This window comes from Palaemon carinicauda, chromosome 31 (genome assembly GCF_036898095.1).
Source record: "Palaemon carinicauda isolate YSFRI2023 chromosome 31, ASM3689809v2, whole genome shotgun sequence".
NCBI lineage: Eukaryota > Metazoa > Arthropoda > Malacostraca > Decapoda > Palaemonidae > Palaemon > Palaemon carinicauda.
In genome coordinates this window covers 7,456,207-7,480,644 of record NC_090755.1, presented here as the reverse complement: position 1 = coordinate 7,480,644, position 24,438 = coordinate 7,456,207, and the positions used below count along the sequence as shown (strand labels likewise).

Here is a 24,438-nt window from a genome sequence, read left to right as displayed (position 1 = left end):
ATCCTCACACCGTTTGTTCCAATTGTAGGGGTAAATCCTGTCAATTGGAAGATCGATGTGAGGAATGCGCTGGGCTTTCGGAATTCGATTTTAATGAATTCCTAAAGAATGCACGTAGGCTAGAGAAGGATAGGATCAGGAGGAGTTCTTCTCGCTCGTTTGATTTTTCCTCTCCCCATGCCCCTCAACCTATTCCTTCCCCTGTAGTGGTGACTCCCGACCCTGCTACTAGTGCTCAACCCTCGATGGCGGACATGATGCGTGCCATTCAGGCTCTTGGTGACAGAGTGGAGTCATTAGCTAATGACCGGAATCAACTTTTGGCCGATGTCAAAGAGTTGAAAGAAAAAAGTGCAGTGGGAAGTGTAGTGAGTGCAAGTGCGGTGAAAAGTGTCAGTGTCAGTGTTACGCATGAGGGTGCATCTGTTCGTGCCAGTCGTCCTCCCAGTCCGGGACCTCTTGCAAGCTCCCAAGCCCAGGGGAGAAGCAATGTCGAAGGACCAAAGGGTTCGACAGGCCTTGATCAGCGTACGTATGTACCCTCAGTGGTTGCGGACGCATCTTGCAGAGATCGTCCCATCCACAAACAGACGAGTGAGCCCATTCATTCCTCGTCTGTGGAAGAAGTTTCTAGGAAGAAACGTTGGACCAAGGTCTCACGACCTCTCAAGCGCAAGGTCCCTTCCGAGCGAGTCCAACGGCCCAGGTGTAGCCACTGGGTCAGTTCGGACTCGCCGCAGTCTTCCGAAGACTGCACACCTCCCAAGAGAGGTAGAGTGGTTCCACAGCAGGCAATCACTCCGTCTGTTGCCGCACCAACCACGGTAGACCCTAAGTGGTCTATGCTGCATACTATGCAGTCTCAGCTTGCTTCCTTCATGCAGGAGTATCGTGCTGAGAAGGTTGACACTGCACCTGTTAACCTACAACCTGCCACGGTTGTGCGCTCAGCAGATACTGCGGCTGCCTGCTCCCACACTCCACCTGTGAGAGCTCCACCACCGATGCGCAGTCGACCCTGCCAGACGCATGTTGACGTTGGCCGACATGCGGCACCCTCCGTTGACATGCGTGAGCTACCGCATCAGCAGTGGGAAGGTGCTGTCAAGCTGCCGTGTTTTGACGCAATGCGGCAGTCTCTGCAACCCACGGCAGTCCCTCCCACGCACCAGCACTCCGCTTTTGTTGTTGCCAGCTCGCAGACTGACCAGCAGCGGCATGATGTTGGATCCAGTGCAGCTACGCATGCACCCGTGCTGCCGGATTCAGCCGTTCAGCTGTCTGCTCCGCCTTTGCCACTTCCTCCTCAGCATTCGGATGAAGGAGTATCTGATGACGACGAAGCTGCGCATTTGGACGATCCGCACTCCGACATAGAAGAACCCAAGTCTACGCCTCTCTCCTTAGACTTTAGGAAAGTCCTTGCCCTGTTTAGGGAGTTGTATCCGGACCAGTTTGTGTCTGCAACCCCGCGCTCACCTCCCTCTGAGTTCGCTTTAGGCATGCAGTCTGCAGCTCCTGCCTTTACGAAACTCGTACTCGCGCGCTCATCCAAGAGAGCTTTGAGGGTACTGGGAGAGTGGTTGCAGTCCAAGAAGCAACTGGGGAAGACTGCCTTCATCTTTCCACCTACCAAGCTGGCTTCCAAATCTAGCGTCTGGTATGCCACGGGAGAGGAACCCGGCTTGGGAGTTCCTGCCTCTGCCCAGGGCGACTTCTCAAGTCTGGTTGACTCTCCCCGCAGGCTGGCTATGAGACGCTCCAAGATTTGCTGGTCCTTTTCTGACATGGACCATCTGTTGAAGGGAGTTTTTCGTGCTTTTGAGATCTTCAACTTCCTGGACTGGTGTTTGGGAGCGTTAAGCAGAAAGACCTCCCCTTCGGATAAGGACTCTGCCATGCTTATCATGTCTAGCATGGACAAAGCCATTCGGGATGGGTCTGGTGAGCTTGCGGCTTCGTACGTGTCTGGAGTGCTTAATAAGAGAGATCACCTTTGCTCCTTCTTGTCTGCGGGGATCACACCATGCCAGAAGTCGGAGTTGATGTTTGCTCCGCTTTCCAAGTGTCTCTTTCCGGAAGAGCTGATCAAGGGGATTGCTGCCTCGTTGATCCAGAAGGATACCCATGACCTGGTGGCGTCTTCCGCACGTAAAGTCACAGCTTTACCTTCCGTGCCTAGACCTAGGATGGACACACCAGCGTCTAGGTTCATCCCGCCCTTTCGTGGCAGAACCTCCAGCAGAGGAGGTACCCGTGTCGACAGTCATCGTGGCAAAAAGAAGAAGGGTTCCAAGTCCTCAAAAGGCAGAATCTGACTGCCTACCTCTCCAGACAGCAGTGGGAGCCAGGCTCAAGAACTACTGGCAGGCTTGGGAGAGCAGAGGTGCAGACGCTCAGTCTGTGAAGTTGCTAAGAGAGGGGTACAGGATTCCGTTCTTGCGCAATCCCCCTCTAGCAACTACTCCCATCAACCTCTCTCCCAACTACAAGGAGGAGGACAAGAGGCTAGCTTTACAGCAAGAGGTGTCTCTCTTGCTACAAAAGGGAGCGGTAGTCATAGTCCGGGACCATCAATCCCCGGGCTTCTACAACCGTCTCTTCCTGGTAGCGAAGAAGACAGGAGGGTGGAGACCGGTGCTGGACGTCAGTGCTCTCAATGCTTTTGTCACCAAGCAGACGTTCACCATGGAGACGACGAAGTCGGTGCTAGCATCGGTCAGGAAGGAAGACTGGATGGTCTCGTTGGACCTAAAAGACGCGTACTTTCATGTCCCCGTCCATCCAGACTCCCAACCTTTCCTAAGGTTCGTCTTTGGAAAGGTCGTTTACCAGTTCCAAGCCCTGTGCTTTGGCCTAAGCACGGCACCTCTTGTGTTTACCAAACTGATGAGGAATATTGCCAAATTCCTTCACTTGGCAGACATCAGAGCCTCCCTCTATTTGGACGACTGGCTTTTAAGAGCTCCGTCAAGTCGTCGCTGTCTGGAGAATCTCAGATGGACTATGGATCTGACCAAGGAATTGGGTCTCCTGGTCAATATAGAGAAGTCCCAACTCGTCCCATCCCAAACCATTGTCTATCTAGGTATGGAGATTCAGAGTCGAGCTTTTCGGGCTTTTCCGTCGGCCCCCAGAATCAGTCAAGCCCAAGAATGCATCCAGAGCATGCTGAGAAGGAACCGATGTTCAGTCAGGCAGTGGATGAGTCTAACAGGGACGCTTTCATCGCTGGCCCAGTTCATCGCGTTAGGGAGACTCCACCTCCGCCCCCTTCAGTATCATCTAGCTGCTCACTGGAGAAAGGACATGACGCTAGAAGCGGTCTCAGTTCCTATATCCGAAGAGATGAAGTCTGCGCTGACGTGGTGGAAGAACAGCATTCTTCTCAAGGAAGGTCTACCATTGGCTGTTCAGACCCCCGACCACCTTCTCTTCTCGGACGCATCGGACACGGGCTGGGGTGCGACACTGGACGGACCGGAATGCTCGGGCACGTGGAATCCGGAGCAAAGAACACTTCACATCAACTGCAAGGAGCTATTGGCAGTTCATCTGGCCTTGAGAAACTTCAAGTCCCTCCTTCTAGGCAAGGTGGTGGAGGTGAACTCCGACAACACTACAGCCTTGGCGTACATCTCCAAGCAAGGAGGGACTCATTCGAGGAAGTTGTTCGAGATCGCAAGGGACCTCCTCACCTGGTCAAAAGATCGAAAGATTTCGCTGGTAACGAGGTTCATTCAAGGCGACATGAATGTCGTGGCAGATCGCCTCAGCCGGAAGGGTCAGGTCATCCCCACAGAGTGGACCCTTCACAAGAATGTTTGCAGCAGACTATGGGCCCTGTGGGGTCAGCCCACCATAGATCTGTTCGCTACCTCGATGACCAAGAGGCTCCCGAATTATTGCTCACCGATTCCGGACCCAGCAGCAGTTCACGTAGATGCCTTTCTTCTGGATTGGTCCCATCTAGACCTGTATGCGTTCCCTCCGTTCAAGATTGTCAACAAGGTACTGCAGAAGTTCGCCTCTCACGAAGGGACACGGTTGACGTTGGTTGCTCCCCTCTGGCCCGCGAGAGAATGGTTCACCGAGGTACTGCAATGGCTAGTGGACGTTCCCAGGACTCTTCCTCTAAGAGTGGACCTTCTGCGTCAGCCGCACGTAAAGAAGGTACACCCAAGCCTCCACGCTCTTCGTCTGACTGCCTTCAGACTATCGAAAGACTCTCAAGAGCTAGAGGCTTTTCGAAGGAGGCAGCCAGAGCGATTGCCAGAGCAAGGAGGACATCCACTCTCAAGGTCTACCAGTCAAAATGGGAAGTCTTCCGAAGCTGGTGCAAGGCGAATTCAGTTTCCTCAACCAGTACCTCTGTAACGCAGATAGCTGACTTCCTTTTACATCTAAGGAATGTAAGATCCCTATCAGCTCCTACGATCAAAGGTTACAGAAGCATGTTGGCAGCAGTCTTCCGCCACAGAGGCTTAGATCTTTCCACCAACAAAGATCTACAGGACCTCCTTAAGTCTTTTGATACCTCAAAGGAGCGTCGGTTAGCCACACCAGGTTGGAACATAGACGTGGTTTTAAGGTTCCTGATGTCAGCAAGGTTCGAACCGCTTCAATCAGCCTCTTTTAAGGATCTCACATTAAAGACTCTTTTCCTCGTTTGCTTAGCAACAGCTAAAAGAGTCAGTGAGATTCACGCCTTCAGCAGGAACATAGGTTTTACATCTGAAACGGCTACATGTTCCTTACAGCTTGGTTTTTTAGCTAAAAACGAGCTTCCTTCTCGTCCTTGGCCCAAGTCGTTCGAGATCCCAAGCCTGTCCAACTTGGTTGGTAACGAACAAGAGAGAGTACTATGCCCAGTAAGAGCTCTTAAGTACTATTTAAGACGTACAAAGCCATTACGAGGACAATCAGAAGCTTTATGGTGTTCTATTAAGAAACCTGCTTTACCGATGTCTAAGAACGCAGTTTCTTATTACATCAGGCTTTTGATTAGAGAGGCCCATTCTCATCTGAAGGAAGAAGACCATGCTTTGCTGAAGGTAAGGACACATGAAGTTAGAGCTGTCGCTACTTCAGTGGCCTTCAAACAGAACCGTTCTCTGCAGAGTGTAATGGATGCAACCTATTGGAGAAGCAAGTCAGTGTTCGCATCATTTTACCTTAAAGATGTCCAGTCTCTTTACGAGAACTGCTACACCCTGGGACCATTCGTAGCAGCGAGTGCAGTAGTAGGTGAGGGCTCAACCACTACATTCCCATAATCCCATAACCTTTTTTAATCTTTCTCTTGAAATGCTTTTTATTGTTGTTTTTGGGTTGTACGGAAGGCTAAGAAGCCTTCCGCATCCTGGTTGATTTGGCGGGTGGTCAAATTCTTTCTTGAGAAGCGCCTAGATTAGAGGTTGTGATGAGGTCCTTTAGTATGGGTTGCAGCCCTTCATACTTCAGCACCTAGGAGTCGCTCAGCATCCTAAGAGGATCGCTAGGCTCAGTAAGGAAGACGTGCTTAAAAAGGAAGAGTAATGGTTCAAGTCGACTTCCTTACCAGGTACTTATTTATTTTATGTTTGTTATTTTGAATAACTGCTAAAATGAAATACGGGATACTTAGCTTCTAATGTTAACATGTATGCTGGTCTCCACCCACCCCCCTGGGTGTGAATCAGCTACATGATCATCGGGTAAGATTAATATTGAAAAATGTTATTTTCCTTAGTAAAATAAATTTTTGAATATACTTACCCGATGATCATGAATTTAAGGACCCTCCCTTCCTCCCCATAGAGACCCAGTGGACCGAGGAGAAAATTGGTTCTTGTTGACAAGAAGTACCTGAGTACCTACTAGACAGATGGCGCTGTTGTTGTACACCCCCACCTGTATAGCGATCGCTGGCGTATCCCGACCTTAGGTTTTTTCTGTCGGGCAACAGAGTTGACAGCTACATGATCATCGGGTAAGTATATTCAAAAATTTATTTTACTAAGGAAAATAACATTTTTTTTTATATATTTCAGCCTCATGTGGAGATAGCTCTGGCAACGACTAATGACACAATAATCAAAGCTGTTATTATATTTGCGGAAGGAATATTCGAAGGAGAGAGTCACGTTTATCATCCAAGAGATAATAATCTTGCAACTAGCGTGAGAGTGCCTTTGTATCCTCCAAAGGTATGTTAAGTTGGAGAATTCAGGTAATTTGGGGAAACTGGTCACCAACTGTGTAACTAGGTAAAAAGTTCTATAAACTCCAACAAAACTACAAACCTTAAGGAGACTTTTCCAATATAATAAATGTTATCTTTTCTTTTCAATGTTTAGTAGACTTCTCTGCCTTGTCAGGAGCCAGTAAACACCAGTATATAGCTTCATTTTCTCTCTTAAGATAATAATGCATTCGTCAATAAGTGACCTGTCTCAGGTTAAGTATCTGAAACTAACCGCATCTAGCTTGATGCTTATGGAGTGGTTGTTTCTGGTCTTGGAACTCTTGGAGTTGTTCTTTAAGTTGACTGTATAGATTTTTCTTTTGACTGGGGATATTCCTTCAAGGGTATCATTTGCAAATTATATTTTAATTTCTAATGATTATAAGTAATCATGATATCAATGTTTATCCTCCATAATTTAGGCTGATTTAACTTCATCAAAGCTCATTTTATTACTATGATTCTCCATAGCTAAATACATACATACATATACCAAGGCACTTCCCCCAATTTTGGGGGGTAGCCGACATCAACAAATGAAACAAAAACAAAAAGGGGACCTCTACTCTCTACGTTCCTCCCAGCCTAACAAGGGACTCAACCGAGTTCAGGTGGTACTGCTAGGGTGCCACAGCCCACCCTCCCACATTATCCACCACAGATGAAGCTTCATAATGCTGAATCCCCTACTGCTGCTACCTCCGCGGTCATCTAAGGCATCGGAGGCAGCAGCAGGGCCTACTGGAACTGCGTCACAATCGCTCGCCATTCATTCCTATTTCTAGCACGCTCTCTTGCCTCTCTCACATCTATCCTCCTATCACCCAGAGCTTCCTTCACTCCATCCATCCACCTAAATATCAACCTAAATACCTTAGTATGGTATATCAGTAGGTTAAACATTAATAATTTTTGTATGCATTATATGTATATACTGTACAGTAATTGGATGGTTACATTGTAGATAATACTGTATGCATGTTTTTTATTCTCAAATACTGTACATATATGAGTGATAAAAGAATATGGGACACTGGTTCCTCTCTGTCAGAAGATGTTTATTTTGAATTTTCACATTTTGTTAGATGGTTTTTAGAATGGGATGAACTTATGCTTTGTTTACATCGTTCAGTTATGTTCTCTGCTTTTTGCACAAATCTGATCTCTTGGTTCAGTTGTTTTTCTTGTTTCCTCTTTGCAGGGAATGATAATAATCTTTGTGATATTTTTATATTCTTTTGAGTCATCAGTACACGTCACACTACTAAATTTCTTTTGTAAATGTTTTAACCTTTCAGTATTTGAAGTTATTATTGACGTATGGTTATTTAAGTGGGATGACTGCTAAATTAGAAATGATTTCAGTTATTAAGTGGATGATAATTTTATTTTCATTTTGGGTTCACTTTAGGAGTTTTTTCTTCAAGTGGTATTGTACTAGAGTAAGTTTACATACTCTAATGAAAGTTTGAGTTTTATGAGATAATCATATACTCCATTCTCTTATTATCTTAGTATAATCGTAACGTACATTTTTTTTCTGAAGACATTGATTAATTAGCTCATTTAGACTTATTGAGAGCAATGTCCTATAGATACTGAAACCTGTAGTAAAGAAGAAAATATTTATAAATTTTCTTATCATTTAAAAAATTAGTTTTCACATTAGTTCAGCTAGTTAACAGTAAAATTAAATTTTTTGTAAGTCTCTCTTGATATCCAAAGTTACACAAAGAGTCAATTGGTTGAATACTTCCTTTTCCTGGTAAGAGGAAGCCAGTGGTAAAGGGAATTTTTTCAAGCTTTTGTCTTTGGTAAAGGTAATAGCAGCCTCACAATGCAGGTGTGCTGCAATATTCTCATCCATTTATTAAAGCATGTCCTTTGTGAGCTCGAAGGAAACCTTTTATTGAAGATCTTTTAATCTTATTTACTACCAACTCTTATCCTGATATTTGCTTGTAAAATATTTGAAACTTTATGGTAATTTTAATTTCTATTAAGATAACATACAGTCCTGGTATTGTAGGGGTAAATGTTCGCAGTCCCATATTCAACACTTAGTTCGAGTTAAGTATCACTCATTCAAAGATTACATTAAGAAACATTGCAGGATGTTCCTGTTGATCTTCACATCAAGACTATGGTCGGCTACAAGGGGTCTCTTCATTACCATGTTTTTGAATTGACTCGTCAGCTTCCAAGGTTTTCGATGTATGCGTTATGTACAACCCCAGTTAATCAGCCTCAGGGCTATGTTAGATTTAAAATTAGTGAGCGTGTTGCAAGGGTAAGCGGATTTTTAGTCTTCGTCACATAAACAAATGACTAATATGGCATACCAAATTAGAAAGATTGATTTGAAATATTTCTTATTCTTACTGTTGAATTAATATATTGTCTGTATCGATTTCTTAATGCATAGTGTAATACTAATTGTATCAATAATACGTAATAGAGAAATAACTACTTTCAGATTGTCATGTGGGTAAATGCAAGCTTCTTGCTTTTAGAAGATTTACAAGCAGGGGAACAGGGAGACTTCGATGTCTCTTTCTTGTCCCTACGCACCAACATGCCCTTGATTATCCAGGTTACTCCTCAGTGTGAAGTGACGCTGAGAACAGATGATATGGATCTTGCTGGAGATGTTATTCAAGCTTTAGCTAACTATCTCAACTTAGAGGACCTACAAGTAAGATGCATATTTGTTCCTTCTTAGGGTTTTCTGATCATTTTTAATTCATTGTTAGTGATAAGATGTAAATTGGTAGTCGGCCCCCTTTTCCCCAGATTTGTTTATTAGCGAATGTTTGTAATGTGAAGTTTTGGCTAATACAACATGTTACCATTTCTTCTGCTACCTTTTCCCTGTTTTCTTTTAGCAGTTTCCATCTTTCAATTTGTGTTGAATTTTCCAATGTGTATACAGTTTCCTTGTTGGACACTCTCTCTCTCTCTCTCTCTCTCTCTCTCTCTCTCTCTCTCTCTCTCTCTCTCTCTCTCTCTCTCTCTCTCTCTCTCTCTCATCATCATTACAGCAGTCTGTGTTCTGGAAGGCAAGCTCTTCATTACGTAACATTGCAATCCTTTTCTTTGATGTGTTTGAGCTTTTCAATTCTTATACCTTATCAGTGTCATTCTTGGTTTATTAGATATTGTTTTCAGAATTTTTAATCCATGTTTCAAAATTCTAGAACTTACTCATCACGATTTCCCTCTCCAAAGTATCATCCTCCATTTACAAACTTAGGAAAAAGCAATTTGTTCCAAAATGTTCATTTAAAGGTCATCATGTATGCATTACATTATCATCCTCATCGATTCCCTCCCTTCATCTTTATCATCATCTAGTTCTCTGTCTTCATCATCATCATAATCTTTGAGTTCTTTCCATTCTCCTTTATCCTGTACATTATCAAACTGAACTCCAATTAGATCTAGGTCTTAATTTCTTCATAATTTTACTATTTCCTGGGCCGTTTCACAAGTCTTTATCGTGCTGCTTACATATCCACTACTTCTATGACCAGCTATTCCTTATTTATTCTTATCATATGTCCAAACAATCTTAATCTTTGAGTTTTCATCCTTTTTTCTTACTTTTAGACACATGTATCCACCAATTCATCCTTAATAATACGATCAATTGACTGATTCATAGCATTCTAAGGTCACACCTTTATCAAAATATCTTTCATTCACTTAGTTATTACCTATATTTTTCTGTATAAAGAAGCACATACAGGGTTTATTAATAAATTACATGGATTGCTATGGAAGTCTATGATTATGACAAGTGTCATTTGAAATGAAAGATGAGTCTGAATCATTTTAAAAACCTTTATCTTTCTGTCAGGTTGAAACAGACTTTCCATCAGACCTGGAACAACTCGGATCAGTTTTGGAAAGAGTTGAGGAGTTTCATGCAACACGACAAAGACTGTCTGCTGATATGGCTGACCATTCTGGGGTCATCCGCACATTGGTGGTCAGGGCAGAAGACGCAAGGCTCATGTTTGATATGTAGGTTCATTTATGTAGCTGGTATGATAGTTATAATAGTTATGTAATTTATTTATTTTCTTATTTACTTTTATTCCCTTTCTTTGCTGGATTTGTAACATCCTACTTTTCCAACTAGAATTGTGGCTTAGCTAGTAAGAATAATAATAATAATAACAATAACAATAATAATAATAATAATAATAATAATGATAATAATAAATTGTATAATAATAACGGTAACAACAGCAACAAAAACATCAATAATAATAATAATAATAATAATAATAATAATTGTAGTAGAAATGTACAAGTGCACAAGATGATTTAAAATCATTGAAAAGCTTATAAAGCTTTTGTTCTTGTGGTTGATACATTAAATTTGTCAAAAAGAATAAAATTTTCTTCTTCAGTTTGCCCTCTCACACACTTTAAGGTACTATATCTTACGTATTATATTTTTTTTTTTTCCTCAGGACGAAAAGAAAAATATTTATTTCCCTGTAAAATTATTGTTCAAAGGACTTTCATGGTCAACAGAAATATGATGTTTGGGTTGCATTGTACATTTTGTGTTAATGAAATATGAATGATGCTCACTCATCTGATTATACAAAATAATTAAGGTGAAATATTTTGTACCTGGATGCAGTTGTTTTTCTATAACATATGTTTTTTTCTAATTTAACCCAAAAACCTTTGTTCTTCATACTCCCCTACAAATGCATCTGTCTTAATTCACTACCTGTGACTGAAGGGCCAACACCAACCGTATTGCGAGGACTGTTTAGTATCTAACAGTGAGGCATTTGTTGACCGAATGCCGTAATTTTACTAACTTAGGAAATAGATATCTGTTTGAGGCTCGAGGTGAGGATGGCAGGTTCATCCTTGCCAAGATTCTTGGACATGATGTGTCCTACTATGCGAGCTGAATTTTTAGATTTATTTCAGAAGCAGGTCTTCTGAAAACTATTCAATTATTATAATAACTTTTTAACTTTTATGGTTTTAATTAAATTCTCTTTTATTTCTTATATATAATAAATGCTATTGGTGTCAATGACCTTAGATGTCAGGATGCCAGAAAACTTTCAATCAATCAATCAATCACTACCTGTGACTTTTGGAAACTTATTCTGTGCAAAAATTTTACTTTGAAACCTTGTTATGTATATTCTTTACTCCTATATAAAAGACTTTGTAAGATTATTGATAGAAATTCTTGTATGTTATGATATATATCACTTTCAGGCAAAGCATGCGTCAGTGGTATAGTGAACTGTTTAATCTTAACAAAGACCTTATTAACGGATACAAGATAAGATGTAACAACCACCAAGAACTCCTGAATTGTCTCAAACAAGTCAATCAAACTATACAAAAAGCAGGTCGATTAAGAGGTATGTAAGCAATATTAACTTTTTATATATACAGTACTGTAAAATTCACTCTTACTACCAACAATAAAGGACTCACTAGGTAACTGACCATTTCATGATATTTAAGAACATTTTTTGTTATAATTTTTATGGCTAAAGTTAATATGACATACTGTACTTTAAGACCAATTTTATATTTAATGCATACAAACCATTGTTTTAGGTAGCCTCATGCTTCAACTTGATGTGTTGCCTTGTATCTACTTTTATTCAGTGAAGAAGATTTTAGTAACCTAAATGGCGTTAGGGAACCTGCATTTTTGGTTCACTTCTCAACACCTTTAACTTACTAACATTTGTATCAAGTTTTGCTCCAGAAAAGTAATATTAGCTCTCAATAATATTGGAGGAAAGTGGGACCTTGGTTTATAGCAATGGTTCGCATAGAGAGAACCCAATTTTATTCACTTCATGAGGTAGCCTTGCAAAACTCACATCAATAGCTATTATGCTGATTGACAATTTGATGTTTGTACCAATTTTTTTTTATTTTAACCCTTTTACCCCCAGGCTATTTGGAACTTTCCAACCCTTAACCCCCAGGTGTTTTTTTTAAGCACATTTGCAATATATATTTTTTAAATTGCTCTAACAGCCTTAATTTTCGTCATAGAGAGGTCAGGTTGGTCTCATTCTTTTTGAAAATGCCTGAAGTTTCTCATAAAGTTTTCAAGAAAATGCAAAAAAAAATGTAAAAAGCAGTTTTTTGCAAGGACGTACCAGTACGTCCATGGGGTTAAAGGGATGAGTTTTGTGAAATGTACCAGTACGTCCATTGGGGGTAAAAGGGTTAAAAGAGGTCATCAAATTAGACATCAGCATGAATATAACTATCATGTTGACAACATATTCAAATAATGTAGCAACACTAAAGGCCAGTTTACTATGTTTGAGATAAGGAGTTTACATGTTAAGATTAAGCATGGAATGGTTGATTATCAAAAGGAAATACAGTAGTACAATATGATGTTTTATAAACCTAGAGCCTGTTGGTCCAACAGGATGAAAATTTATAAAGGTGAAGGGAGATGATTTACACTTTAAGATACTACAGACTGCTAAAACAAAAGCCACCAAGGATTGAAAGTAGTATCATGACAAGTACTTAGTGGTTTATTTTGTCAGAAACTGTCGCATATGGTAGTGGGAGGATTTCTAAAGATTCCAAAAATTCATCTCCACGACTAAAAGCTGAGGTTTCACAGTAAGTCGTGGGAACAAAAGAAGGCTACTGTATGTCACTTTCTTTATAGGGTGGCTGTGCCTAAAGTCCATGCAATTCTCTGATGCTTTGATTAGCCTAGTAGCTGGCATTATAGTAAGTCCTGTGAAATTAAAACGCTCTTGATGGACCTTGATGTTTATTGAGGTATTGACCCAAATAGTATTTTTCCTTTTTAAATATTTAACTTAGCCGGTGAATATATAATAGCTGCAACTCTGTTGCTCGACAGACACATACATAAAAAACTCGCGAGCGATCGCTATGCAGGTTGCGGGTGTGCCCACCAGCGCCAACTGTCGGCCAGATACCACTCTCGGATGTAAACAAAACCTTCAATTTCTTCTCTGTCGACGTGTCGACAAGACGTACTTTTACTCGCTGTTGAACCTGGAGTTTTTCCCATCATATTTGGTGAAGTACTTTAATTTGGTTTGAGCTTTCGCAGTACAGGTGTTTTTCTTCAAATAAATCCTTGAACTCGTTTTTGGATAGATTTAATTTTTGATGACAAAGAGAGTATGGACTTTCTTTGACTTTTAAATGGCCGACCCTTCCCTTAGACGGAAGTGTGTTTAGGCTTTTAGCAATTATCTTATCACGTTATGAATTAATTATAGATTTTCCTCTATATATTTTATATCTCACCGCCTTTATTAGGCCTCTTCGATTAACTTTCCATTTATAATAAACATAAAAATAAATTTTAATGATTTGTTTATATGCGACCTTTCCTGAGAGTAGGCGGTCCTAACTTGGAAACCGAAGTTAAACAACGTTGAGCCCTTTCAATCGTAAATAGCTTTTAAAGAGCTAATGATTTAAAACTTTTTAAATGAATATTTTTTAATAGATATTTTATGAAAGATTTTCTTTGAATAGTCTTCGTACTGTTTCAAAGATGAACTAACGTTTAGTTTATTTATGCTACGCAGTTTGCGCTCTATCGTTATGATAGAGAGAGAGAGTATCACAGTTTCACTTTGCAGAAAGAGTAAATCGATTCTGACGTTTTGTTCATTCTTCTTTCAAAGCTTAAATGTTTTAAATTCTATTTTAAAGGAACTTTTTAATTGAAAAACCTTTCAGTTTTTTTTTTTTTTTTTTTTTTTTTTTTCCTTTGGTCAAATAACATGTTTTTTTGACGAAACGTAAGTGGGCTCTTCTCTTAGGTGCGAAATCAAGAGAGAGAGAGAGAGAGAAAGATAGAGACGGAGGGAGAGAGAGGAGAGAAAACGTTCCGTTCAAGCGGGTAACGTTGTTCTCGAGTTACTCTCGTCCCTAGTCTCTGTACGGGGAGAAAGGATAAAACGTTTTTAGTTTTTTATTCTCGTCCCCAGGCAATGTACGGTGAGAGATTGAAAACGTAGTTTTGAATGAACTAGTGTTTAGTCTCTTCCCCAGCCACTGAATTTTTTATCTTAAAATATGTTTACTGTTTTTTGCTGGTATTAATGTGCTTGCATTATACGACTGATTTCACAATTACTACCTTTTGATGAGGGTAGAATTGCGTGCTTCAGGTAGAAATCAGTAAAAGTTTCGATTTCAGTGAAATAAGTGCAAAACAGAAAATCGTAGTGATAAAGTGATATTGCGCAAAGTGTTATCAGTGTTGCGACCGAGGGTTCGTCTGTTCGTGCCTGTCGTTCGCCTAGTCCGGGACCTCTTGCAAGCTCCCAAGCCCAGGGGAGAAGTAATGTCGTACGACTTATGGGTTCGAGAGGCCTTGATCAGCGAACAGACGTTCCCTCTATGGTATCGGGTGTATCTTACCAAGATCACCCCTACCATAAGGCGAGAGAGACGATTTTCTCCTCGTCATCCGAAGGCTTTTCGCATAAGAAACCTGAAACAAGGTTTCGAGGCCCTTAAGCGAAAGTCAGTCCTTTCAGGACAGGTCCAGCGTCCTGGTTGTAGCCATTAGGACAGCTCTGACCCTATGCAGTCATCGGAAGACTGCTCGCCGCCTAACAAAAGCGTAACACAGACTCCGAGAGTCTTTTTGTTGGCAAGGTTTTGCGGTCACAGACGTTACCCTCGTCTCTTACCGCAACCATTTCCGTTGATCCTAAATGGGTTGTATGGCAAGACATGCAGAATAAGCTTGCCTACCTTATGGAAGACTATTCTGCCGATAAGTCCGTTGAGCCTAGCCGTTTATCTCATCGAGATCCTGGCTTTCAGCCACCCTAACGTTCCTTTGTGCGTCCTGTTGACGTTGGCGTAGCTAAGTCACGTCAGTCAGGTTGTTTAGAACCACACTCGATGCGGTCTCGTGTGGATTTTCAGCCACATTTGGACGTTAGGCCACTTGCTGATGCTCCTGTTGACGTTCAGGACGTTCGCTAACAATCGGAGTTGACTTGTTTTGACGCTGAGCGTCAACCTCCGCATTCTAGAGTTGTTTTGACTGCTCAGTCTAGGCGGTCAAAGCAGTCTCGAGTGGACGCTGTGTGTCCTCACGCACCTGTTGTTGTTGACAGTTCACAGACTGTCAAGCAGTTACATGACGTTGCGTCCTGGTCTCTCGCACCTGTTGTTGTTGACAGTTCACAGACTGTCAAGCAGTTACATGACGTTGCGTCCTGGTCCGCTACTAATGCACCAGTGCATGTGGACTCTGCTTGTAAAGCATTGCCACCACGGTAGGTCTCTCCCTTGCTTGAGACTCAGCTATTATCGGACAAGGTTCCTTCAGATGAGGAAGTTGCTGTTCCCCCTCCTACTGATATTCCCTTGAGGACTCTGTCAGACGGAGAGGAGCCTAAAGCTGCTTAGCCCTCTATGGACTTTAAATAAATCATGCTGATTTTTAAGGATCTTTGTCCGGATCTTTTTGTAACTGCTGCTCCTCGTTCGCCTAAACGTCAGAGCTTACACTAGGCCTAGCTACTTCGAAGCCGTTGTTTTATAAGCTAGTGCTCTCTCGCTCTCCTAGAGAGCTTTACGTTTGCTAGGCGACTGGTTTATCACCAGGAGGAGTTTGGGGGATACAGCCTTTGCTCTCCCTTCTTTTAAACTGGCTTATAGAGCGAGAGTCTGATATGACACGAGAGAAGTTCTCGGCTTGGGAGTTCCTGCCTCTGCCCAGATAGACTTCTCAAACCTCATAAACTCTCCCTGGCGCCTGGCCATGAGACGCTCCAAGATTTTACAGGTCAACTTCACAGCTGTTTTTGAGCCTTTGAAGTTTTGCTGTACAATTATGTCATGCATAAACAAGGCTTTCAGGGATGGCTCCAATGATCTGACAGCCACGTTCTCTGCAGGAACAAGTCCCTCAGGGATGGCTCCATGATTTGGCAGCCATGTTCACTGCAGGAGTACGTAAGAGGCAAGTGCGCTCAATGTGTTCATTGTCAAGACAAACTTCACGATGAAGTCTTCCAGGCTGTCTTGACAGCATTTATGGAAGGCGACTGGATGGTCTCTCTCGACCTTCAGGAGGCATACTTCCACATTCCTATACACCCGGATTTCCAACCGTTTCTGAGGTTTGTTTACAGGAATGTGGGGTACCAGTTTCGAGCTATCGGGGATCCGAGCCTCCCTGTACTTGGACGACTGGCTTCTCAGAGCATCGTCCAGCCTTCACTGTCTGCAGGATCTACATTGGACGTTGAGTCTGGCCAGGGAGTTGGGACTTGTGGTCAACCTAAAAGTCCCAACTGATCCCATCCCAGATTATTCTATTTTTGGGGATGGAGATTCACAGTCAAGCCCTGCTCGAAGTCCAACTAATGCTGAAAAGAAAACGTTTATTCAGTCAGGAGTTGGAACAGTCTCGTAGGGACTCTCTCATCCCTGGAGCAGTTTGTCTCACTAGGGAGACTACCCCTTCTGCCTCTCCGGTTCCATCTAGCCTCTCACTGGAACTAGGACAAGACATTAGAGACGGTATCATTCCCAGTCTCCGAACCAATAAAGGCATGCCTGAAATGGTGGGGCAGCAATATCAGTCTGAGAGAGGGACTATCCCTAGCAGTCAAGAACCCAAACCACGTGTTGTCCTCAGACGCGTCGGGTTTGGGTTGGGTGCGACCCTGGACGGTCGGGAATGCGCTGGTCTGTGGACCTCAAGTCAGAAGAGCATGCACATCAACGGCAAGGAGCTATTAGCAGTCCACTTGGCCTTGATGATATTAGGAAGCGTCTTCGAAACTAAGTGGTAGAGGTCAACTCAGACAACACCACAACTTTGACGTACATCTCCAAGCAAGGAGGCACACACTCCTTCACGCTGCTCGAGATCGCAAAGGACCTTCTCTTATGGTCTAGAATTCGAGGCATCTCCCTGTTGACGAGATTCATCCAGGGGGACTTGAACGTCTTGGCAGACTGTCTCAGTCGGAGGGGTCAGGTGATACCCACGGAATGGACCCTCCACAAGGACGTGGGCAAGAGTCTTTGGGCTTCTTGGGGTCAACCAACCATAGACCTCTTTGCCTCCTCGTTGACCAAAAGGTTACCAATCTTTTGCTCTCCAGTCCTAGATACAGAAGCAATCTACATAGACGCGTTTCTACTGGATTGGTCTTTTATGGACTTATATGCATTCCCACCATTCAAGATAGTCAACAAGGTACTGCAGAAGTTCGCCTCTCACGGAGGGACAAGGTTGACGTTGGTTGCTACCCTCTGGCCCGCGAGAGAGTGGTTCACCGAGGTACTTCAATGGCTGGTAGACTTTCCAAGAAGTCTTCCTCTAAGGGTAGATCTGTTACGTCAGCCCCACGTAAAGAATTTCCATCAAAGCCTCCCCGCTCTTCGTCTGACTTCCTTCACACTATCGAAAGACTCTCAAGAGCTAGAGGTTTTTCGAAGGAGGCAGTCAGTGCGATTGCAAGAGCTAGGAGAGCTTCTACCATTAGAGTATACCAGTCGAAGTGGGAAGTCTTTCGAGACTGGTGCAAGTCAGCATCTGTGTCCTCGTCCAGTACCTCTGTAGCCCAAATCGCAGATTTTCTTTTACATCTGAGAAAGGTTCGCTCCCTTTCAGCTCCCACGATTAAGGGCTACAGGAGCATGTTGGCTTCGGTCTTCCGACATAGAGGCTTAGATCTTTCCAACAATAAAGATCTCCAAGATCTCCTTAAGTCTTTCGAGACCTCTAAGGAACATCGTTTGGCAACTCCTGGATGGAACTTAGACGTGGTCCTAAGGTTCCTCATGTCAGACAGGTTTGAGCCATTACATTCAGCCTCCCTGAAGGATCTCACCCTCAAGACACTTTTCCTAGTGTGCTTGGCTTCGGCTAAAAGGGTCAGTGAACTTCATGCCTTCAGTAAGAACATCGGCTTTTCTACAGAAAAAAGCCACTTGTTCACTTCAACTTGGTTTCCTGGCCAAAAATGAACTGCCTTCTCGTCCTTGGCCTAAATCTTTTGATATTCCTTGCTTATCAGAGATCGTAGGCAACGAACTGGAAAGAGTATTATGTCCTGTTAGAGCTCTTAAGTTCGATTTAGCTCGTACTAAGTCATTACGAGGGAAATCTGAGGCATTATGGTGCTCAGTTAAGAAACCTTCATTGCCTATGTCAAAGAATTCTTTGTCATATGTTATCAGATTTTTTTAATACGAGAAGCTCATTCTCACTTGAATGAGAAAGACCGATGTTTGCTTAAGGTTAAGACGCACGAAGTTAGAGATATAGCAACCTCCGTGGCCTTCAAGCAAAATAAATCTCTGCAAAGTATTATGGATGCGACTTCTTGGAGAAACAAGTCAGTGTTCGCGTCATTTTACTTAAAAGATGTCCAGACTCTTTACGAGGACTGCTACACACTGGGTCCATTCGTTGCAGCGAGTGCAGTAGTGGGTGAGGGTTCTACCACTACACTTCCCTAATTCCAATATCCTTTTAATCTGTCTCTTGAAATGTTTTTAATATTGTTTTATGGGTTGTTCGGAAGGCTAAGAAGCCTTTCGCATCCTGATTGATTTGGCGGGTGGTCAAAGTCATTTCTTGAGAGCGCCCAGATTAGGGGTTTGATGAGGTCCTGTTGTATGGGTTGCAGCCCTTGATACGTCAGCTCCTGGGAGTCTGTCAGCATCCTAAGAGGATCGCTGGGCTCCGTGAGGAAGACAGACTTACAAGGCAGAGTAATCGTCTAAGTCAACTTCCTCACCAGGTACCTATTTATTTTGGTTTTGTTATATTGATAACTGCCAAAATGAAAAAACTCTTAGCTTATACGCTGTAAACATAATTAACTCTGGTCTCTACCCACCTCCTTGGGTGTGAATCAGCTATTATATATTCACCGGCTAAGTTAAATATTTAAAAATGATATTTTAATTATAAAATAAATTTTTGAATATACTTACCCGGTGAATATATAAATTAAATGACCCTCCCTTCCTCCCCAATAGAGACGCAGTGGGATGAGAAGAAATTGAAGGTTTTGTTTACATCCGAGAGTGGTATCTGGCCGACAGTTGGCGCTGGTGGGCACACCCGCAACCTGCATAGCGATCGCTCGCGAGTTTTTTATGTATGTGTCTGTCGAGCAACAGAGTTGCAGCTATTATATATTCACCGGGTAAGTATATTCAAAAATTTATTTTATAATTAAAATATCCTTTTTCTTTTATAAAGACCGTTGATTTCTTAGCTCCTGAGTTGTCTGTTATTTTCCGTAAGTTACCAAGAAGAGGTTTTTTTGCACTTGTTGGAGAAGAATTAATGTTATTCCATTAGGTTGATGTATTTATGGTAGTTCTAGCCCTTCTGATTACTGCCCAATTCCCATAACCCATATTATCTAAAGTTTTTGAATGTCTTTTTGAGTGTCTGAATAGGTATGCAGAATGTAAGACTTAAGATGACGAGGACGTCTCCAACGATGACGACGTTTTTTTCATAATAAACTGTTCCTTAGTTTGCAATTTGATGGAGCACATGCCCTTCCAGTTTCCATTGCTGTACAGAAATCCCTTGATTAGGCTTAGGTAGTTTGTATAATTGGCCTTGAATTTAGTGCTACCTTTGACTGTTGATCATTAGGCCCATGTTTTCAAATGCAAATGATTGGGAGTAGGTTGTACTTTTCTTTGCATCATCATTAGTTTCTAATTACCACTGTAATAGGTTGCAAAGAATAGTTGTTAATGGGGACCATATTGAGTATCGGAATGTAGTATCTTGTGTTCCTCAGGGTAGTGTTCTAGGCCCATTAATTTTCATACTAAATACTGTACACATGATATGTGGTTTGACCTTGTTTGGATTTTTTAAAGACCAGTTTGCCTGAGTTGCCAGCACAGTGCTTTCTTCATCTCTGCTTTGAAAATTGTGATGCCATCTCTGTTTAAAAGGCTTGGAACTTGGAGATGAACGACCATATTTGGCCCTTTATTTTCAAGGGATGGTACTAATATATTTCTAGATGGTTTCACCTGTCTTGGGGTAGAGTTCTCTTGCTTGAGGGTACACTTGGGCACACTATTCTATCTTGTTTCTCTTCATCTTGTTTTTTTACACACTATTCTATGTTGTTTCTCTTCATCTTGTTTTTTTAAAGTTTTTATAGTTTATATAGGAAAGCTTTATTTTAATGTTGTTACTGTTCTTAAAATATTACACGTTAACTGTTTATTACTGTACTTCACTTGTAGGCTATTCATTTATTTCCTTGTTTCCTTCTTCACTGGGCTATTTTTCCCTATTTGAGCCCTTGCCCTTATAGCACCTTCATTTTTCAATTAGAGTTGTAGCTTAGCTAGTAATGATGATTCGGACTAAAAAATATAGATATTTTTCAAGAAAATCTCATATATCTTCTATAATTTTAGTCGGAGAGCGAAAAAATGCGATGACCCCATATAAACCCATAAAACGACTCTATGCTGCAGTCTAACACAAAATCTGACACTGTCAAATTCTTGACCTTTTTTCTGACCCCGGCCCTTACTAGATTTGATCCCCAAAATAGGGACATTTTTCAAGAAAATCTCATATATCTACTGTAATTTTAGTCGGAGAGCGAAAAATCCGATGATCACATATATACAGTACCCATAAAACGACTCTATGCTGCAGTCTAACACAAAATCTAATACCGTCAAATTCTTAAACTTTTTTCTGACCCCAACCCTTACTAGATTCGGATTAAAAAATACAGACATTTTCAAAGAAAATCTTGTATATTTGTATAATTTTAGTCGGAGAGCGAAAAAATACGATGACCACATATATACCCATAAAACGACTCTATGTTGCAGTCTAACACAAAATCTGACACTGTCAAATTCTTGACCTTTTTTCTGACCCCGACCCTGACCCTTACTAGATTCAGTTCCCAAAAATAGGGACATTTTTCAAGAAAATCTCATATATCTTCTATAATTTTAGTCGGAAAGCAAAAAAATGCTATGACCACATCGTCGTCGTCGGCGCCCACTCGTGTCCGAGTATTGGGTTCTGTCGTTAGCCATCAGCCTCTTATCTGTGGGGTGGGTGCTTATGCCTGATGTGGCTGTTAAGTCCTAGTCTGTGGTGGAAGAGTCGCGGACAGTGTTTACAAGGGAGGGTAGGTGGTGGGCGGGGCTGTTCTAATCGCTCTCTCCTTCTCCTCCTAGCCTCCTCATTTTGTCTCCTCCTCTCCTCGAAGTCCACGGTGCCATGGTGTACTGTACTCCTCCAGGTTTTCCTGTCCCTGGCTGTTTCTTCCCATGAGGAAGGATCGATGTCAGTTAGAGCCAGGGTGCGCTTCAGTTGATCTTTATAGCGCATTTTCGGGGCTCCTCGTGGTCTGGTGCCCTGGGTCAGTTCTCCGTAGAATATTTTCTTTGGGAGCCTAGATGGATCCATCCTATGCACGTGTCCTATCCAGCGGAGGCGGTGGTGGATGATGGTGGCCGCCACGCTGGTCTGCGAGGCACGTTCTAAGACTTCAATGTTGGTGGTGTGGCTCTCCCAGGGGATTTTCAAGATCTGCCTCAGTTTCATTTGTTGGAAGCGTTCTAGGTTTTTAAGATCGTTTTTATATAGCGTCCATGTTTCACATGCATATAGGAGCGTGGAGAGGACTACTGCCCTGAACACCATTATTTTGGTGGTCATTGTCAGTGCGTGGTTGTTAAATACGCGGCAGTTGAGTCGGCCAAAGGCGGAGTGGGCTGCCCTGATCCTGTTCTCCACGTCCTTTTTGCTTGTGGGATCTGATGTTAGGATGCTCCCTAGGTAGGAGAACTGGTCCACCTGTTCTAACGGTTGGTCATTCACTGTGGTATTGAAGTTGGGGAGCATCAGTCCTGGTGGATGTTGGACGAGGGTCTTGGTTTTATCTGAGTTGACTTGCATCCCAAAACGTTCGTAGGCAGAGTTGTATGCATCAGCTAACGACTGCAGGTCCTCTGCCGTCTGACCTGGGGTGGCATTGTCGTCAGCATACTGCAGTTCTCGCACTGCACACAAGGTGGTCTTGGTTCTGGCGCGGAGTCTAGCGAGGTTGAAAGCGCCTCCATCCATGCGGAAACGTAGGTCGACTGAGGGTGTGTCCGGGGGAATCTCGTTGAGCATTGCTGCGGTGTATAGCGAGAAACACGTCGGGGCCAGAACACAGCCCTGCTTCAGGCCGCCGTTGATGGGGAATAGGTCTGAAAGAGAGTTCTGGTGGCAGACTCTCCCAACCATTCCGTCATGGAGGGCACGCACCAGCTTGACAAAATCGGGTGGGCAGCCATATCTTTTGAGGACAGCCCACATGGCAGGTCGAGGTACTTTGTCGAAGGCCTTTTTCAAATCCCAGAAGATGAACATTATGGGCTGTTGTTGTTCGAGGCTCTTCTCTTGTAGTTGTCGCGCACAGAAGATCATGTCTATGGTCCCGCGGGAAGGTCGAAAGCCGCACTGGGACTCTGGCAGGACGTTGTCTGCGAGGATAAGGAGGCGGTTAAGGAGAATCCGAGCGAAAATCTTACTCGCGATTCTTAGTAGTGATATTCCCCGGTAGTTGTTACAGTTCTCCCTGTCTCCCTTCTTGAAGATGGTAGTGATGTTTGCATCGCGGAAATCACTGGGGGGGGGGTCTTGGTTTCCCATATTTTCAGTATAAGGAGCATCAAACGGTTCCTCAAGCCGGGGCCACCGTGAGTGAGGAGCTCCAACGGGATGTTGTCTGGCCCTGGGGCTTTGCCGGGCTTCATGCGCTGCAGGGCCTTGTTGAAGTCATGGATGGAGGGTGGTAGTGCCATCCAGTGACGGACATGATGCTGCGGGGTCATTCGCAGGAGATCGTCTGGGGTGTCTGCTTGGTCATTGAGGAGGTTCTCAAAGTGAGACCTCCACCTGGCCAGGATGCCCTCGCTGTCGGTGATGGTCGTGGCCCCATCCGTGTCCTTCAGGCTGCCCACTGATGACCGTGTGGGACCGAATATTTCCTTTGTTGCTGCATAGAAGCTGCGCAGGTCACGTTGGTCAGCGAAACTCTGTATTTCTGCAGCTTTTCTTTGCCACCAGGTGTTCTGGGCTTCACGGATACCTCTCTGGCAACCAGCTTCAGCCACCTTGTGAGCACATTTGTTAGCTGCTGTTGGTTGGTTTTCCAAAGTCAGGCGTGCTTGTCGTTTGGTTTCAATGAGAAGAGAGATGGTAGCATCATTCTCATCAAACCAATCCTGCCGTTTCTTGGTGGTGTAGCCTAGTGTTTCCTCCGCGGCACGGGTCATGGCATTTCTGAGGGTGGTCCAGTGGTGCTCAACAGTGGCCTGACCCACAGGGTCTGCGAGGTATTGTTCGCAGGCCTCCTTGTAGTTCTGTGCCACCTGTGGGTTGCGGAGCTTACTACAATCAAAGCGTTAGTGTGGTACGCTGTTAGGTGCCCTTCTGGGTGGTCGTAGGGTCGTCACGGAGAGTCGGGAGATGAGGAGTCTGTGGTCCGTCCAGCAGTCGTACGCTCCGGGCATGGATCGGGTGATGCGGACGTCTCCTCGATCTTTGGCACTGGTCAGGACGTAGTCCAGGGTGTGCCAGTGTTTAGACCGTGGGTGTCTCCATGTGGTCTATTGTCGCTTTGGTAACTGGAAGATGGTGTTGGTTACCACAAGTTGGTGTTCTGCACACAGACCCAGTAGGAGTTGGCCATTGGCGTTGCAATTTCCAATGCCATGGCGGCCGATAATTCCCTCCCACAGGCGATGGTCTTTGCCTACTCGGGCATTAAAGTCGCCAAGCACAACGAGCTTGTCATTGGCGGGCACTGCCTGGATGGTGCGGTCGAGCTGGGTGTAGAAGGCAGCTTTGTTATCATCGGTTGAGGTCATAGTCGGGGCGTAGACAGAGATCAGGGTGAGGTGTCTGTCCCGCGTGATGGGGATGCGGACAGTCATCAGGCGCTCACTGATGGCCTTGGGAGCTAGGTTGTGCTGCTGCACTAGCTGGGAACGGATGGCGAAGCCGACACCGTGGATGCGAGGCTCCTCTAGGGCCTTGCCTTTCCAGAAAATGGTGTAGCCTGTTCCAGCTTCCCTGATGTTGCCCTCTTCGAGTAGTCTGGTCTCGCTGAGAGCCGCCACATCAACATTGAAGCGGGCTA

General features: G+C 43.5%; 1 protein-coding gene across 1 annotated transcript in view; it reads left to right on the top strand.

The window, feature by feature from the left end:
- The window catches only part of LOC137624247 (Bardet-Biedl syndrome 2 protein homolog), a 110,182-nt gene that overhangs the window by 65,845 nt on the left and 19,899 nt on the right, over positions 1 to 24,438 (top strand). Inside the window, exons 10-14 of the mRNA XM_068354759.1 lie at positions 6,033 to 6,188; positions 8,340 to 8,516; positions 8,703 to 8,921; positions 10,086 to 10,252; positions 11,486 to 11,634. Of these exons, the coding sequence (XP_068210860.1) occupies positions 6,033 to 6,188; positions 8,340 to 8,516; positions 8,703 to 8,921; positions 10,086 to 10,252; positions 11,486 to 11,634 (868 nt within the window). The remainder of the gene's footprint in view (positions 1 to 6,032; positions 6,189 to 8,339; positions 8,517 to 8,702; positions 8,922 to 10,085; positions 10,253 to 11,485; positions 11,635 to 24,438) is intronic.